Here is a 19,483-nt window from a genome sequence, read left to right as displayed (position 1 = left end):
TTATTCCACTTGAGAAAAAAACATATACTTCTGATATTTTCATTTTACTTAAATTTGTTTAGGAACCAGACTTGTCATTAGCTAAAGAGAGAAATCAATTTAAACTTATATACTTTTCTTTTATTATTTTTTTACTTTATAATGGCAAAATAGATCTAGAGCATCTGTCAGAATTAATCTCCTTTGGCCTTAAGTATTAAAATATGCTGAAGCACAAATTAGCTTAAATTCTTTCAAGTGTTTTAATAAAAAGCCTGTAGCTATATGTTAATGGTCCCTTTCTTTTGGTGTTGATCTATATTCTATAACAGTTATATTCATAAACAAGACTTATTTTTAGGAATCATATTCAAACACAAAAATGGAGTGTCATATTTACTAGAAATTTTCTAAGAAAAAAAAATCCCTTACAACTAATATAATATGCCTAACTTGCCAAATTGGCATCAAACTCTGACATGAATATACAAAAAAAAAATATCAGATCTCAAACCTAAGACATAAGAACTAAATAAGAGTTGGCAAAATCATTAAGAACTCGGCAGCCATCAACCCAGCTCAATGGAATAATAATAATTATAATGATCATAATACTAAAGAGACTGGCATCCAGGGAATGGAAAATGTGTGACTTGCTGGTTTACAAAACAAAAATAAAAATTGCATTTCCATAAGCTTTTAAAACATGAAATAAAGTGTGATTAATGACTGCAAAAGCAAATGCTGCATCAGAAAACAACTAAACTGTCCCTGATGTGGAAAGCCATATTTGAAGGCATTACAGCTGTGGTTGTAAAGGACTGCTGTGGGTCCCCCACTTCCCATGTGTGCAACAATTCAGGTCCAACCATAATTATTTTTAGTGTAAACATATATACATAGTGTATTTATATGTGTATATAATGGTATTATATATTATATATATGTTAAGAAGCACTTGGTAAAATTGTTAAGTTTGTAATTAAATAATTACTTCATACTGCAACAAAGTTGTCATACTAAGTGTACATGTATCAAAGTGAATGACTTTTTTCCTATTTTTTAGCCTTTGATGTCCTATTTCTAATACAAAAGCCAATTTAGATAACCCTACAACACATTCAACTGATGCAACTTTACATGGGATTATTACTTTATTAATAATGGCCTCATTCAACAATGATGAGACTTTGTCAAAGAGTATAAACCTGAACCAAACCTGTCTACATTGCAAACTTTGCCATTGTGTCACGAAATATTCTAAAGTCAGTATGAAGTACAACAATGACCGTAGCCACATTTAATGCCTCTACGAGTGTTACATCTCCACATAGAATTGTCAAACATGGACCAAACACATTCATCCTCATCATGACTGTATCATCATGCATGTGCATAAGTACATGGCAAAAGCTAACATCTAAAAGCCTTAAACCTCCTTTTAAGTAACTAAAATGACCAAATGTCCAGGACCCCTACAGTACATTTGAGTACCATTACCATCATTTTTCTGATACTCCCCTGTGAAAAATTAATTTCTGTACTTCACCCACTTGATAAATTTTACCTAATTTTTCCAATTCTATTTATGCTATGAACTAGGAATAACTTGCCAGTGAAAAATTTACTTCTTTACTTAACAGAGTTGATAAACATGGCCTAATTTTTTCAATGTTGTTTATTCTATGAAATAGGAACAACTATGTCTCCAAAAGGATTCATAAATTTTGGGACACACTAAATACTTTACTAAATACAGTATAGTTTAGAGTACAGTATTTGTTGTAAATTGATTTATAGGAAAAAAGGAGGGGAAATCTAAGACACTGTTGAAAATAGTTTAGCAAACTTGTTATCCTCTTTCACAAAGGTTTCCCATGTAGCAGAAAAATATTCACCCAAACATAAGTCTATTTTCCAATTAAAATAAAGAATTTATCCTGGGAAATCTTCAACTTGGTTTCAACAGAACATAAAATAATCTTCAGTAAAAAGTTTACTTGATATGTGAAACGATATACAGTATTTAAAAAATTTAGTTCCTCCCATTTCAACATTGTCAATGCATTAGTTCCCTTTACGGCAACATCAGAGTAAGGAATTACTGGTATGTCTGATCTATGCCAATATTATAGGAAATGAGTAGCTATCTGACAAAGCTGTTCTGGCCTTGTACTAAGAATCCACATGATGACATACCAATTACTTGGGGGGGGGGGGTGTTTATGAAGCAACTTTTTAAGAAATTGCACACATTTTATTCCAGTTGAGAACTGACGTGTAAAAAGCTAAGGCATAGGATCTGTACTCTTTTAAATGTACAACATTCTGATTTTGTTGTATTTTGAGTAATAAAACTTTATGAGGCTGCCAAAACACACATCCATTGACTGTGAAACTTAAAATACTGAAGACAATACAATTAAAAAAATATTTTTGGGTAATTTTTTCATGGTAATACACCTCTTTAATAGCAAACTTAAGCTAATAATGGGTGAACATATCCTGCATTCATGCAGTACCTTAGCAGTTGCTTTGTAGCAAATGTCAACTCACCTAATATTGGCTATGATTATAAAGTCTGAGGATGCCTACAGATACATACGTGGATCTCCGACTATGCAATTAGCTACATTGAAATTTTTTATTGATTTAAAATGTTAATTTATATAGGTAAGTATTGTAAATGTTAACTTTAATATCAATCTATGCTACTTTAAAAGCCAATATAAAAGCAATAAACTAAACTTTAGTGACCAAATTCTTAACACAATAAAAGCAACACTTTCTCTTTTCCAACATCCCTTGATTCTTGATTTTAATGCTAAAAGTCACCAATAAAATATGCAATGAATAAAAACACAAGCTAACTAATGTGAGGAAAATAAGAAAGGAAACTAGTTACAATAAAAAGCCCACCAGCACCAATGAATACCCCTGAATAACAATATCTCATCTTCTTTATCAATTCCTCTAACATACTTTTTAACCACTCATATGAAATAAAATGTGATTAATCACACAGAGAGCAGAAATTTACTTGAAACAAAATGGTCCGATCTTGATATAAATACACTACAGACCATTTTATAGATACCAGTATAAGGAAAAAAGGTCCTCTAGAAATAGAATAGAGAGCAAAGAGGGGTAAATTATCAATTGTAAGCATGGCCTCAGAACTGGATTTGTTCTCAGCATGTGGCACCAGTGGTCATGACTTTTATAAAATATTGGCAGGAATATGTGATTCCAAGGGTTCATTAACAAACTTTTCAACTAAATGACTGCTTCATGCTACCAAATATCTCATGGTCACAACATGCTGATAACCAATCCATGAATTTCATGTACTCTTGACAATTCATCCACAAGGTTATTTGGTGTGCCCTATGATTTAAAATCATAGTGTAGCACATTATAAAACACATTTTTTTATTTTTATATATTGCCCAGCTTTGGTTAATGGTATCACACAAGCCCCAAATGAGCCAGCCATCTCTATGTCCTTTCCAAGCAATGAAATACAGCTGGATTAAACAGCACAATGATAATAAATTATTTCAACATTTTTCTGTAACAGTCACTTGGGTACAAGACCTCATTATGAAAAAACTGTAACACATGTACGCTATACAACTTTTTTCTTCTTTACAGAGCACACCTTTTCACTCACCACTTCAGTCTTTAACACTTTCTACATTTGTAATACAACAATATGCTGGCAATACTGTATATAGTTCAACAAAGTTGGTTATGTTCATGGTAATCCAACTAAGTAACACTATGGCCAGCTTGTGCCTGTACTGTAAACTTATACATGTATTTACACACATATGTATAAAGTTTTCATACAAAGAATCAATATGACTCTTATATTTTTGGACAGAAGGAGGAGTATGACTCATTAAAAATCATTCATTTTTAAATACTTCTTATAACATTTAAGTTACAAGAATAGTCTTTATACAGGAACAAATTGAATACTGGCATTGGGACTGCTATTTAAACCCCACAAAGTGTTCATACCTACTAACAGCCGCTTGCCATAATTCTCTTAATTCAGGTAGTTGTACGTAAATGAAAATTATAAAGAAGAGGAGAGTTATGGTGACGACTAATCGAGTTCGAGTCTGCAGCAATGGTGTCAAAATATTAGCCACTGTTGCCACTACCAACAGCAGTACCTGCAATTAAAAAATTCAATGAGAGAGAGATAGCTTTCGGGAATAGATCATGCAAGAAAAAGGATAAAACATGGAGGTCAAGAGGCAGTGTCCAAGGCAAGGGAAGGCTAAGAGCAATGGAATCTGAATTTTGAGATTCAAATATACTCAAAATGAACAATGAATGCTGAGAAAGAATACTAAACTGGATGATAATGACATGGTAGAGGAATTAATATAGAATGCACAGTAAATTATTGAGTTTCATACAGCATAATGCAAAATTGAAACCATTTAAATTTGTATTTTTTAAAAATGTCTTGTCTTAAATTGAGAGTTACAGGACTGTCAATACTGTAGCCTTGTCTCTCTTTTCTCACCTTGGATCAGTATAATCAAGTGACAGTACACGCATTTCTACTTTTGCAGAGTTATTTAAAAGTATATTAACATAAATAACTAAATGGTATTGCTATAAACAAAACAATATCAAATAGTCAAATGACTGCTGGATTTTCCCAAGGTTTAAAAAAATAAATCAACCTGATATTGTCATGGATAATTTTCAGCTTTTCTTAAATGTTCTATTCTTCTCTTATTATCATAGGGTACAACAGTTCATATTTAAATTTAAACCAAAATGTATGAAACCATTTAACAATAATCAAAGTAAATTCATAATAATCAATGGCAAGATTTCTGTAAACGGGGGTTTCACTGTTTGTTTCTAATTTGCATCTTAAACGTCCAAGGCAATAACTTCTCTTAGATATCATAGTTACTTTCTTATTTTATTTAGTAACCTATTACTGTACATTACTTTTTATTATATTCAGTAACTATCTTTTAATTCAATATATTATTTAATTAACAGGCTCAAAATATCATACATAATAACAGTAATGACTACAAACACATATGACAATAACTAATGGTAACTACAAAATACAAATAAGTAGACAATCATATAGATTCCCTGTATCTGGTTCAATTGTAAACCATAAAGTTCTAAATAGTAAAATGAAACTTTATATTCAACTCATGTTAATAGTAAAATAAAGAGGAATTTGGTTAATGTAGAAAAACATAATGGTAAAATAACTAGTTTAACTTTTCAGTCCAGTGAAATTAAAACACTCTTACTGGAACTTGATGCTTATGGAGGTGTGGAACCAAAAGGTAATTTGCCTTTATTTTTTTATAAAGACCACTGATTTATTAGCTCCTAAATTGTCGTTATTTTCTGCAATTTAGCAAGAAAAGGTTCTTTTAGCACTTGCTGGAGTATTGATAATGTTATTTCATTAGGTAAATGTGTCTGTGGTAGCTCTAGCCCTGCTGATTACAGCCTAGTTTCCATATCTCCCATATTATCTAAAGTTTTTTAACGTCTTCTGGATAGATGTCTAAATAGGTATGCCTAAGGGAATAATCAGTTCCCTAGTTTGCAATTGGTTTTTACAAAGACCTTGGAGCATGTGATGGCTTTCTTACACTCTCAAATACTGCAAAAAAATCCCTTAATTTTGGTCAGGAAGTACATATGGTTGGCCCTGATTTTAATGCTACCTGTGATTGTGTTAATCATGAGGTCCTTGTTTTCAAACTCAAAGAGTTGGGAGTGGGTGGGTTTTTTCTTAGCATCATTATTGATTTTTTATGTAATATATTGCAAAGAGTTGTTGTTGATGAGTAACATAGTGCGTATAGGAATGTGATATCTGGTGTTCCTCAGGGTAGCAATCTCGCCTATTACTTTTCATACCATATACACATGAAATGTGGTTTGGCCTAGAAAACCTGCTCATTGCATATGCAGATGATGCTACTCACTTTGCCTAATTTTACCTCCTGAATGTGGATCTGGGGTTGCTGAATTCTTTAATAGAGACCTATTTAAAATTGGCAAATGGTGGCAATTATGGGGGATGAAGAGAACCCTAAGAAAAATCAAAGTATGATTGTAAGTAGGTTGAGGACAGTGGCTCCTCAACCTTCAAATCTCTACATTAATAATGTTTCTTTAAATCTATATAACTTAAAATTTTAGGTGATTCTTGATTGCAAATTAATTTTGAGAAACATTTGGTGTTTCTTCTTCAATCGCACATAACATTGGCTAATCGAAAAAATCTTTCAAGATTTTCAGTGATCAATCTATTCTGAAATAATTTCTTATTTCTTTCACTCTACCTTACTTCACGTATTGTTCTCTTACCTGGTCTACAGCTGCTGAATCTCATTTTAATTTGTTGGACAAAAACGTCCATTCTATTAAGTTTCTTATTCCTGATCTAGATATTAATATCTTGCACCATTGAATCAGTTAGTTCTTTATGCATGTTGCAAAAGATTCTTCATAATTCTGACAATCCTTTGCATTAAGATCTTACAAGACTCTGGCCTACCATCATGTATGTAGTACTAGATATGCAGTTAATTCTAACAATCATGCCTTCTTCATCATAAGGCTCAATACTACACAGTATTCTAGAAGTTTTACTCCAGTTGTGACCAGAGTGTGGAATAATATTCGTATCTAATAAAGCAGTTGAATCGGTGCAATGCCAGAAGTTCAAACTTGCAACAAATGCTTTTATATCTAACAGGTTGACATAAGTCTCTCTTCACTGACGTAAGTCTCTCTTCATCATTTATATTTTAACATTTTTACCAATCTTAAGATATTTTACATTCAGTATTTTTCAAGTAGCTTATTCATTTCCCTTTTTTTTTCTTTCCTCACTAAGCTATTTTTTCCTGTTGAGCCCTTAGGATTATAGTATCCAGCTTATCCAACTAGGGTGTAGCTTAGCTAGTAATAATAACAATAATAATAATAATAATAATAATAATAATAATAATAATAATAATAATAATAATAACTGAGGTTCGTAGGAAAATATTAAAGTAAATTTAGGTCCGAGAGGAATAGAAGTTTGGTCACAAGGGACTACAAAATTCTAATTATATACATAAGTTTATGTTTTGACTTACAGTAAATGGTTTTGATTGACATTTTGAAAAGGAGTTTCAAAAAGAAAAGGAGAAAAAAGATATAGCTGGAGTATTTGAGATGATGCTGATATATTATCAATATACAGAAAAAGGGTTCTTCGTAAGATATTGCCAAAGATTGGGATGGTTTGGGTATGCGAAAAGAGTATTTCTAAGAGTAACAGTAACTGATAGCCTACACTGTAAGAAGGTTTATAAGATTATAGAAAAATGACACAGATGAAGGCCTGGACCTGAAGTGAATACTATGCAGGCAGCAATTGCAGAGGGAGGCAGGGGGAAAACACCTATTTTACAGCTGTTATATGTGATTACAAAACAAAATTTTGAAGACAAAAACATAATTTCAATAAAATTTCTTAGTTCTAAACTCACCTGATGTTTATTTTACTTTCATCTCTGGAAGCTTGGAACATCAACATTACTCCTTGAAATTAGGAAATTTTCACGTTTTCTTTCCTTCCAACACACAAATGCCTCTAATAGAGCAATGAGAACAGCATATAACAACAACAACAACATGCTGTGTGTATTGGATGGATAGCTTCTTCAGTCTAAAAGTCAACATGGAATAACAATGTCGTGTGCTCCTACACTCCAGATGTCAGGTTTTTTGTCTTTTTATACTGATTCTAGTATATTTTAAGATGTTTTCTCTGGATTTGTTAGTAATCACTGCATTTTTATAAATAAGAATAGGCTAACTATTCTGACTCAAATTTCTGTTATACCTGATGACTGGTTATTCTTTAAGATATGTTGAAAAAGAAGGAGATTCAATAAGTTAGTAGCTCAGATTTCAGAAGAGGTTGGGATTTATGATCTGCGTGTGACAGTATCTCCTTTTCAGATTTTTTAATCAGAGAAAGGGATTCAATCTTACCTTATATCTTTTAACAATACAAAAGACGAAGTCTCTGGCAATTAAGATATGAAGAGATTCTAATAGATCATGATGTCTTTAGGGGAATTTTATTCCGATCGACATATTACTGTGAACCTTTTCAATTTCATCTTAATCTCAATTGGAACAGGATTTTGGAATTAGACAAAACCTCAGTTTCTTCCAGGGAGTTTCTTCACGGATGAATCTTAAACCTTCCTCTGTTTATGGAACCTTACCAAGAAGGATAGGAAAAGCTCTAAATCGTTTACACCTGTCAGAAAAATAGAGGATCCCCAGATGAATTCTTCCTTTCTTCTGACTGGAACTTACTGCGCTGGTCATAGTAAAGACAGGATCAGTATTCCCAGGCAACAAGAAAGTATTGACATACATCCGGAAACAAGGGGAGGCAAGTTCTAATAACTGTGCCAGATGGAAGGAAAAATATCTTATTTTGGGCAAAGTTGGGAGTAACCGGTTTTCTCCCTCTCCTCATGAAAGCTAAGTCTGCCAATAGGATTGCCCTAACACAGACATGTTTACACTCGCTAAACAAAAATATAGCTGTGGCAAGATGGGTCAAACCTGAATTTTTACACCTTTCCACTTCCCGACATTATTCGGTAGGTAATAGATACATTAAAATTTTGGTAAACAGCAAGATGCCACAAATGGTTTGGTTCACAGTTCTGTTGCCTGTTATCAAAGTACAAGGGGTCATCATGCAATCAATCCTTTCAAACAAAGAATTTTGAATAATTCAATAAATCCATATGAGCAACATTTTACCAAATTACATCAAGTCCAACATATCCTTGAAAGTAAATGACTTAAGTAAGTTGTCTAGGTTGACTATTATAGGTTGAAAAAGTTTTCTTTTCTTTCAACAGGCTTTTTATTATTACTATTATTACTTGCTAAGCTACAACCCTACCTGGAAAATCAGGATGCTATACGCCCAGGGGCCCCAACAGGGAAAATAGCCCAGTGAGGAAAGGAAACACGGAAAACTAAAATATTTTAAGAATAGTAACAATACTAAAATAAATATTTCATATATAAACTATAAAAACTTTAACAACACAAGAGGACGAGAAATTATATAGAATAGTGTTCCTGAGTATACCCTCAAGCACGAGAACTCTAACCCAAGACAGTGGAAGACCATGGAACAGAGGCTATGGCACTACCCAAGAATAGAGAACAATGGTTTGATTTTGGAGTGTCTTTCTCCTGGAAGAGCTGCTTACCAGAGCTAAATTCTCTTCAACCCTTACCAAGAGGAAAGTAGCCATTGAACAATTACAGTGCAGTAGTTATCCCATTGGGTGAAAAAGAATTGTTTGATAATCTCAGCATTGTCAGGTGTATGAGGACAGAGGATAATCTGTAAAAAATAGGCCAGACTATTAGGTGTATGTACAGGCAAAAGGAAAGTGAACCATAACCAGAGAGAAGGATCAAATGTAGCACTGTCTGGCCAGTCAAATGACTCCATAACTCTCTAGTGGTGGTATCTCAACAGGTAGCTTGTGCCAGGCCAACCTACTACCATTAACCTCTAGTATAGTATTGGGATAATGTGACAGTTAAAGACAATAACACTGGCGTGGCTATGTCTTTCAGTCTCAAAGTCGGAACCAATCTCTTAAACTCTTGACATCACTAGCCAGTGGGGAAGTCAGTGAGTAGGTGGGTGGGCATGTATATGAACTTTAGGAGAGTATAGTAACAACAAATTTTTAACAAAATTTAATGTATTTCAGTGAAATTCCCTTGATGTTCTTATTGCTGCCTCCCACACCCTAATGGAGTGGGCCCAGAGGAGGACAACGATAGGACATCTAAAGACGTAAAATGATAAACTTATCTAGTACCTTAGGCTCATCTCCAACATTCTTCAAATCAAGTTTATTACAACTTGATTCTCCAGATTCTGTTCCAAAATATAACCCCGCTACTTACTAATTTATTTATACAAAGTACTTCACCAAGGAAGGATCTGAAGTAATTTGAGAGTGTGAGGCTCTTAGAGAGGTGATCAGCTATGCCATATACTGTTCACTATCAGAACTCAGTAAATTACTGACTGGTGCACTTGAATCAATAGGCAAAACTTGTCTCTTTGCCATTTCCCAAAGAATCACTGACCTTCTAGATTGAACAAAGCCAAAGATGACAAACTCTCATGAAGCTCATTACTATAGAAACCCAAAAGCTAATTAATGACTGGAGTGGTATTATCATTATTATCCTCACTATAATCAAATAACTTAACTTTCTCTGGATTTTCCCATGAACTAAAAGTTAGTTTCCTTTAATGTTTGGGACTCTTTGTTGTTAACAACTAAATAAACATATTTTCTCATATAGGTAATAGTAAAGCCTTCACATTCATCACAATGGTTATCAAAATAAATATAATGCCCCTGACATGGGGCACACAGAATGAGAATCATGATTGCCCAGAAATACCCCCCTTGAATAATCTACACAAGAATTACTAAAAATTCACAAGACATACCTTTTAATCAATAATAATGTAAATAACACTTTGCTTTCACAATCTGGAGGGGGCAAACAAAGTGTTAACTTATCAAGCAACCTAAATAACAATGCTTTCAGAATCTAGAGGTAAACAAAGTGTCGACTTATCAAGCACAAGTTGACAGGAATACCGAGAGCCAAAGCATGTACGGAAGGCACACACCAAGGTTACTACCATTAACTACTAAATTGTCTCAGTACTGTACTAGATGGCTAAGCCTATTGAAGGAAAGGAAAACGGTAAATTCTTTATTTTAGCCGAAACGTCAATATAAGCCAAGCTTCGAGAAAAAAGCAATAAAACATCAGGTGAGGTTCATATAATTAAAACAACTGATAAAAACCTTATTATGACTAACAATTATTCATAAGGGTATACTCCCAATTTTTCTAACTACAAAATATTCTAAAGCATAGTCAAAAGCACTACATCTATTCAAAACTTTCAAATCAGTTTTTTGTGTAAGAAAGAAAACATAAAAAAATAGTTTTCAAAATGCTATTCAAACTAATCGTACTGTAATTTATACTCTACTTTGTAAGGTAACTACAAAGCTTTTATTTTGTAGTGAACAAGTCTTGAATGAAAATGAAAATTTGAAAAAATAATTTCTACTTTTCCTAACTATATAAACCCGAGTCCTTTACTATAGGAGACAGAATACAGCGAAAGCTGGAAAATGGCAGTTGAAACGTTTTTGGAAATGTAAACATACCACCCAGTCGTTCACTGGCCAGCCGCTAGGAGGCTGCCGCTTATATATGTCGGTCTGCCAGTGATCCCAAGCAGTTTGACTGCAGCCAGGACTTCACTGAGAGTGATGATGGCAGTTAAGTTTGAGTATAGGACCCAGGTTCGAATAGGTAGGAAAAATACAAATTATCTTTAAATTTGTCATTTTTTCATATACAATAATACAAACCATAACCTTTACTATAGGAAACTCATCCTTAGGAGGAGAGAGGAAGTCCCCTTCCAACTGGCTGGTACCTTACCTAGGAGTCCAAGATTCTTTCTGTTAGGCTGAAGAATTAATGGCTTCTTAAGCCTTGTGAACCAACTAGTAAAAGGAGGAACAAAGCCTGTGTTTCAAAGTAATTAGTTGGGCATCAACCTCTGTAGTGTAACCTGTCAAACATGTTAAGGCTATAATATGGATCAGTGGGTTTGCTCCGATACGGCATACTTGCCCTCGAAAGGAGTGAGGGGAAAATACCCTTTCATGACCATCATAAAGTAGCTGAGAGCAGTGATCTCACCTGCATTTCAGGATGAGTCCAATTGGCGAGGCTCCCAATGCTTTACCCAATGATAGGGAAAGATTAAAAGAAAATGAAAAAGGCCAGTCATTCATCACTTTCAATACAGACTTACACATAAACCTCCTCTCTCGACCTGAATTTACTTGTCCTGTAAGGGAACTGAGGTAGCTAAACCACTTTCTGAGCAACCAAATCAGGACCAAGAGTATAGGTTTTCATGGACCTGTGGCTCACACCCCGCATATAATGGGCAATGAAGTTCATTTGACGTTTTCAGACTTCAGCCTGAAGGACCTGCACCACAGAGATGTTGTGAGAGAAGGCTAAAGCGGTACTGATACCTCTGGTGTTGTGAGCCTTTACTTGTAGTGATACCTTGATACGAAAGCTTCTGCACACGAAAATTTCATGCTGCAAAACGAGATGCGAAGATTTTTCAGACTCATATTGCGAAAAACGTTTCATGCTACAAAACGAGGTATGGTACGAGATTCGCCTGGCCGACAAGACTAATTTAAAAATTCATGCGCTGCCAACCGTAAACTCGACATAATCCTTTCGCACTCCCATTGGTTATCTAACTACTCTGATGCTAGTTACCACCCTAAGATCCTGTTCTCCTACTGATCATTGTCTATCCCATCATGTATCTATGTATCGGCGTCCTTGATTATTTTGTTTTGTCAGTGCTATCGTTAACAATGAATTTGTGCTGGTGATTTCACTTTTGTGCTTTTAGTTACTGAACCCTATCGTAATGCATTATTATACTCGTACGTTACTAGCCACAAGTCCAATGAAAGTTGCTGATGTACAAGGAAAGAAGAAAAGGATGTTTTCTATCGAGACGAAGCTTGTGATAATCAAGAAGTATGAGGCTGGCACATCGTTAAGTGTGATCATTAAGGAATAAGGCCGAAATCCATCTACGATAGGAACCATCCTGAAGCAGGAGACCATCAAAGCAGCAACACCTTCTAGGGGAGTGGCTGTTTTCTACAGCAAGAGGAGCCACATCCATGATGAGATGGAGAGACTGCTTGTTGTTTGGATTAAGGATAAGGAAATCTCTGGAGACAGATCACCAAGACGATAATCTGCCAGAAGGCCAGGGCCATTTTTGGTGATCTAGTGCATACTCAGGCTGAAGATGACACAGGAGAAGGGACATTGAAGCAGGCATTCCCAGAGTTCAAAGCTTCTCAGAGGTGGTTTGAAAAATTTAAGAGACGGTCTGGCGTTCCTTCGGTGGTGTGGTATGGAGAGGCTGCCGGCTCCGAGACGAAAGCAGCTGAAGCCTTTGTTAAGACGTTCAATGAGTTAGTCTCTCCAGGAAGGCTACAGTCCCCAACAAGTCTTTAACTGTGACGATCTAGGCTTTTCTGGAAGAAAATGCCTCGTCAGACATATATCACAACAGAAGAAAAGAAGGTATCCGGGCATAAGCTTATGAAGGACTGACTTACCCTTGCATTCTATGCAAATGCCAGTGGGGATTGTAAGGTGAAGCCCCTGCTGGTGTATCACTCGGAGACTCCTCGAGCCTTCAAGGCCACAAAGTGCTTAAGCAGAAGCTTCCGATGTTCTGGAGGGCTAATGCAACAGCCTGGGTAACAAGACGCTTATTCACCGAGTGGGTAAATCTATGTTTCGGCCCGACTGTGAAAAAACCTTTGGAAAAGAAGCGCCTCCTTCTGAAATGCCTGCTGGTGTTGGACAATGGGCCTGCTCACCCTCCTGGCCTCGAGGAAGATATCCTAGTGCAATTTTCCTTCATCAAGGTTCTCTATCTTACGCCTAACACCACCACTCTCCTCTAGCCCATGTACCAGATAGTGATTTCAAACTTTAAAAAGCTCTATACAAAACATCTCTTCAAGAGATGTTTAGAAATCACTGACAGCACTAACCTCAACGTGCGTAAATTTTGGAAGGAGCATTTCGATGTTGTGATATGCGTCAGACTCATCGATACAGCTTGGTGGGAGGTTTCGAGGCGCACCTTGAATTCTTTGTGGAAAAAGCTGTGGCCTGATGCCGTCTCCGTATATGATTTTGAGGGTTTCTACGTAGACCAAGCTGAAGCTAAAGTCGGAAAAGTTGACGTTCTTGAACCTGTTGCTCAATTTGAGGTTGCCAAGATCGTTAGACTCAGGATGTCCATGGGTCTAGCATTCAATGAGGATGACATTACAGTAATGAGCTTCTCGAGGAGCACCAAGAGGAACTTACGATGGATAACCTGATGGAGTTGGAGGCCATGCAACTGAATGTCGTTCAGGAACAGTTCTCTAGCGGCGAGAAGGAGGATGACTCACTGACAACGGCACAAATTAAGGAGGGTTCACCTGGCTACCATAAACTGGTGGCTCTCGTAGGAAAGAGGCACACAGGGAAGGTTCACACAGGTCAATCTCTGGAGTACATAAATGACTTTTGCCTGAGTCATTTCAGGAACATGTTAAGAAGCAGGCAGAAACAAGCTTCCTTGGATAGTTATTTATTAAATTTTAATTTTTAAGTTTATTGTAAGGTTAAGTTAATATTTTCTACCATTTGTTAATGTTTCATAAAGTTAAGTGTCAATAATTTCTGCCATTTATTAATATTTCGTAAAGTTAAGTGTTTATATTTCCTGCCACTTATTAATGTTTTCTGCCATTTGTCATCCTTTTCTGCCATCCTACCAATTCGCTTTTAGACATTGCCTTTCTCCAACGTAAGGTTCCACATTTTTGTTACTGTATTTTCCATATATTATTGCATTACTGTGCTGTTTAATTATACATTTCATTTACAGGTTATTAACAATTAGGTTATGTATTGAATTATCCAAATGGTTGTACAGTATTTCATTGTGTTTAGTACAGTTAAGCCTTATAATAAAATTTAATGTGGTGTATTTGTAGGACTTGGAACGAATTAGGTGATTTACGTGTAAAAGGAGACTCAAAATGTGAAAAATCACGGTACAAAAGCCACTTAGAATTACTTTGTATTGTGAGCCATTACTGTACTCAAGTTTCAGCCGGAGACCAAAGGGAATGGGAAATTAGTTTCCTTAACCAGAAGAAGATGGTGTTCTTGATGACTTTCTTTTGGTTTCTCCCAGTACTAACAAAAAAAAATAATGCAGATGAGGTCTAGTGGAGCTGGTGCATTTAAGGTAAACTCTCAATGCCCTTACAGGACAGAGTAACAGTTCCTCAGGATCTTTGGTTACTTATTGGGGGAATCTAAACCTGAAATGACAGAAACTTATGTTTAGACTAGAAGATGGGGTTAAGTGATAAACACAGGGACAGAGCCAAGAGAGACCTGCCTCCACCTACTTGAATGGGTGATGTTGAAAGAGAGCCCGTGAAGTTCGCGAACTCATTTGACAGAGGACAAAGTGAGCAGAAGCACTGTTTTTAGGGTTAGGTCCCAATCTGATGCCGATTTCAAGAGCTTGTAAGGTGCCATCTTACGGGAATGCAAGACCCTGACTATGTTCCAAGACTGTGAGCCTGCCTCACCTTAAGGGCAAGACTGCTCCAAGATCTGTATGAGCATATAGAAGTCCTTCAAAGAAGAAATGTCTACTTTGTTAAGTCTAACGACTTGGCTCAAGGCTGAGCAGTATCCTTTTAAAGCAGAAATGGAGTAGAGTTTCTCCTTATGGATGTAGAGTAAAAAATCGACGATTACGTACTGGTATAGAGGCTCCGGGATGATAGATATCCCTTCTACAACGCCAACCACAGAAGACGGTCCACTTGGCCTGATAGACTGCTGAAAAGGATGTGCGGAGGTACCCAGACATCTGTTGTGCTGTCTCTTGAGAAAAGCCTTTCTGTGAGAGGAGATGCTGGATAACCTCCATGCATGAAGATCGTAGAATCTTCACCACCTCATGGTAAATTCTGATGTGTGGCTGGCATAGTAGATCAGGATGTGGAGGGAGTTCTCTCGGAGTCTCTGTAAACAAGTAGAGTACGTCTGTGTACCACTCTTGTGAGGCTACATTGGAGTTACGAGAGTCATAACTAAGGTTTGAGATACACGGACCTTGTTCAGTGTCCTTTTTAGAAGGCAGAACGGAGGAAAGGTGTAGGTGTTAAGACCATCCCATGGATGCTGGAATGCATCCTCTGCTGGGTCCGGGACTGGTGAGCAGTAGACCGGAATCTTGTTGTTGAGGCAAGTGGCAAATAGGTTTATTATTAGGGAACCCAACAAAGTCAGGATCCCTATTGCTATCTAAGGACGTAAAAACCATTCTGAGCCAACTTTCTGTCTTCGGCTCGGCATGCCTCCACCATGTTCTTCTTCGCCGGAGTGAATCTGGCTGTTAGGGCTCCTGACTGCTGGTTGGTACAATTGATAGGATATAGTTCCTCCCTGCTTATGAGTGTAGACCACTACAGTATGTAGGTGTTGTCGCTCATCAACACCACCAAGCAGTTTTCAAGAATGGGGCAGAAAAGGTGCTGTAGGGCACCAGCACCAGCCATCCTTCAAAGTCTCTGTGAACAGATGAAACTCAAGGAACTCATAACAAGGCTTCTTTTCTTAAGTCTGGGTCTCCAACCACCACTTCAGATCTTTGGTTTCTGCTCCTAGGGTCACCAATGACTGGGGATCGTCGTGGTGCTGTGACCATGACGACTTCAGTCGCCACTGAAGAGACTGTAACTGGAGCTCCTCCTGGAAGAAACCATTCCAGAGAAGAAAGATGACCCAGGAGCTTCTACCAAGAGCTTGTTGACAAACCAGGATGGTGGAGAAAAGGAGGAGCTGTTTTACGTCGAGAGATCCTTTCTTCCGATGGGAATACTTGTCCCTGAATGTTGTGGATCTCTAACACTAGGTAGACGAGTCTCTGGGATGGGATGATGAGTGACTTCTCTTGATTTATCAGAACTCCTAGGTCCTGACTAAAGTTGAGAAGCCTGTCCCAAGGGGTGAGAAGGTTCTCTCTGGAGTCTGTAACTATCAGCCAGTCATCCAGATAGCGAATCAACCTGATTCCATTAGTTTGAGCCCTAGACAACACAAGGGTGAACATCCGGGTGAATACCTGAGGACCTGTCAACTGACCACAGCAAAGGATCTTGAACTGGCAAACCTTCTTGTCGATCAATACCCTCAGGTACTTCTGAGATGCTAGATGCACTGTAATATGGAAATATGTGTCATTGAGGTCCAACGGCATCAAGAAGTCCCCTAGTCTCATCGCCTAAATGACTATGGACAAAGCCTCCCTTTTGAACGGTGTCTGTTGAACAAACATGTTCAACACAAAGATAGATGACTGGACTCCAGCCTCAGACAGCTTTTTCCCAAGAAAATGTCGAACGAAGAAACCGTGAAACCCGTCGACGACTTTCTGAATTGCTTCCTTTTGCAACATCTTGACTTCTTTCTGTGGGGCACGATGTTCTGCTGATCCCAAGAAATAAGATGACATGGACTCTGGGGGGAGGAATCCGAGGGGGAGAGCTGAGGAATGGAAGGTAACCTGAGCGCAGGACCCTAACCATACAGTTATCTGCCCGTGAAAAAGCCACCTCCTCCAATTCCTTTGTAGGCACCCCAACTGGAGGCAGGGTGGGGGAAATTTCCATCTAGCGCATACAACTACCCCTTCCCTTGCCTTTCCCTAATTACGTACTTGGAACTAGTGAGGGTAAGGGAAAGGGAAGGTTTCCTGATGATTGATTGGGGCTCACTACCTCCTCTTCTCTCAGTTAGTACGGGTCGATTTTCTGGTCATGACTGTCTCAATGTTGGAGGTTGTGAGGACTAAAAGATACCGACCTGTGCATCAAGGAGCCGTGGCCACCTTTCCTCCATTCATCTGTGATGGATGCTATGTCTTCCGGATTGAATACTGACAGTGTTATAAGACAGGCATTCCTTAGGTCCAGCTTCTCTCTTCTACTGATATGCTTGTGCATCCTGGAGGTTTGATGAACAACCCAGAATAATGATCAAAACCTTCAGGTCTAGTGGAAGAGGTGAGGGCAGTGCCCCTACAATCCTGTAATATTCCTCCTGCTTAGGCAGAGGAATGGGGATCAGTTGGGAAGACTATTTGCCTTTAGGGAGTCCATATCTCCCACAACCTGTTCTTCTTTTAGGGTGGGCCATGATATCTCCATGTGGAATTTGCTATTAATGAGAGGAGTACAGCACAAGATGTCTATGGTAGCAGTCTTTCCCTTGGTAGGAGACCCTAATTTGTCATCCAGGTTGTTAACGATGAGGATGTTGCGAAGTACTTTGAAGAAGGTGGTTGTGGGGCATAACCGTCAGGGTCCAAAGAACCAGATGAACCATCATATGCAGACTCGGGATCATGGAAAAGGAGAGTGTCTCCTGTAATTGGCGATGGGAGGCCAATAGTCATCGGGGAAGACTTCCCAGCTTGAAGAGGCTCTTTAGCTATGGTAAGCAGCTCTTCTAGGAGAAGGACACTCCAAAATTAAACCATTGTTCTCTAGTCTTGTGTAGTACCACAGCCTCTGTACCATGGTCTTCCACTGTCTTGGGTTAGAGTTTGCTTGCTTGAGGGTCCACTCGGGCACACTATTCTATCAAATTTCCCTTCCTATTGTTTTGTTAAATTTTTTATAGTATATATATTTATTTTAATATTGTTACTGTACTTTAAATATTTTAGTTTTCCTTGTTTCCTTTCCTCACTGAGTTACTTTCCCTGTTAGTAAATATTTTAGTTTTCCTTGTTTCCTTTCCTCACTGAGCTACTTTCCCTGTTAGAGCCCCTGGGCTTATGGCATTGAGGTTTTCCAGCTAAGGTTGTAGCTTAGGAAGTAGTAGTAATAATAATAATAATAATAATAATAATAATAATAATAATAATAATAATAATAATATAGTTTAGATAGTAATAATCATCATCATAATAATAATAATAATTAAGGTCTACCCAAAGGACTTTCTTCTTATAGGGGGTAAAATCCTTCTTACCCTTCTGTAATACCCCCGTAGAATAAGGAGATAAGAGTTTATAGCACGAGTCTCTGGAGTTTAATGGTCAAACTACTGTAATAAGATGGACTGTATTTTGAGGAACTCAATCAGAGTAAGTCTGTTGGGGTTTGTGAAAGAGACCTCCCTAAGGGAAAGAGAACCCCTGCGAATTCTTCATCTCATTTCATCCCTAGAGGGAGGGACAGAAACCCTTATCCTATTCCTTTGCCTGGAGACCACATCAATTGTTGATGGACTAAGAGAAGAAAGAGCTAATGCACACTACTTATAGCAGCAACTAGGGTTATATCTTGGCTAATAATAATGATATTATTTAGGGTTTGCCCGAAAGGCTTTCTTCTTGGTGGAGGTAGGATCCTTCTTGAACTTCTGTAATGAACAACAGAAAAGGGAGACAAGGGTCTACAGTGTGAGTCTCTAGAGTTCAATGGTCTAACGAATAATAAGGACTGTGACTTGAGGAACTCAATCAGAGTATGTCTGTTGGAGTCCGGGAAGGATACCTCACTCAGAGAAAGAGAACCCCTGCAAGTTCTATGTCTCGTATCACCCTCTGGGGGGAGTGACAGGAACCCTCATCCTATTCCTTCGCCTGGAGACCGAGTCAATCCTTGATGGATCAGGAGAA

General features: G+C 37.4%; 1 protein-coding gene across 12 annotated transcripts in view; it reads right to left on the bottom strand.

Moving 5' to 3' along the window:
- Window positions 1-362: 362 nt before the first annotated feature.
- Window positions 363-19,483, bottom strand: part of Dmtn (transmembrane and coiled-coil domain 2 protein Dmtn) — a 662,916-nt gene continuing 643,795 nt past the window's right edge. For all 12 annotated transcript variants that reach the window (XM_068392641.1, XM_068392644.1, XM_068392643.1 and 9 more), the window contains one exon: window positions 363-4,163. In XM_068392641.1, the coding sequence (XP_068248742.1) occupies window positions 3,978-4,163 (186 nt within the window). In that variant the 3' untranslated portion in view covers window positions 363-3,977. The remainder of the gene's footprint in view (window positions 4,164-19,483) is intronic.

This window comes from Palaemon carinicauda, chromosome 18, assembly GCF_036898095.1.
Source record: "Palaemon carinicauda isolate YSFRI2023 chromosome 18, ASM3689809v2, whole genome shotgun sequence".
NCBI lineage: Eukaryota > Metazoa > Arthropoda > Malacostraca > Decapoda > Palaemonidae > Palaemon > Palaemon carinicauda.
Note: the sequence above shows the minus strand (reverse complement) of the source record. Positions and strands in the feature narration are given on the sequence as shown.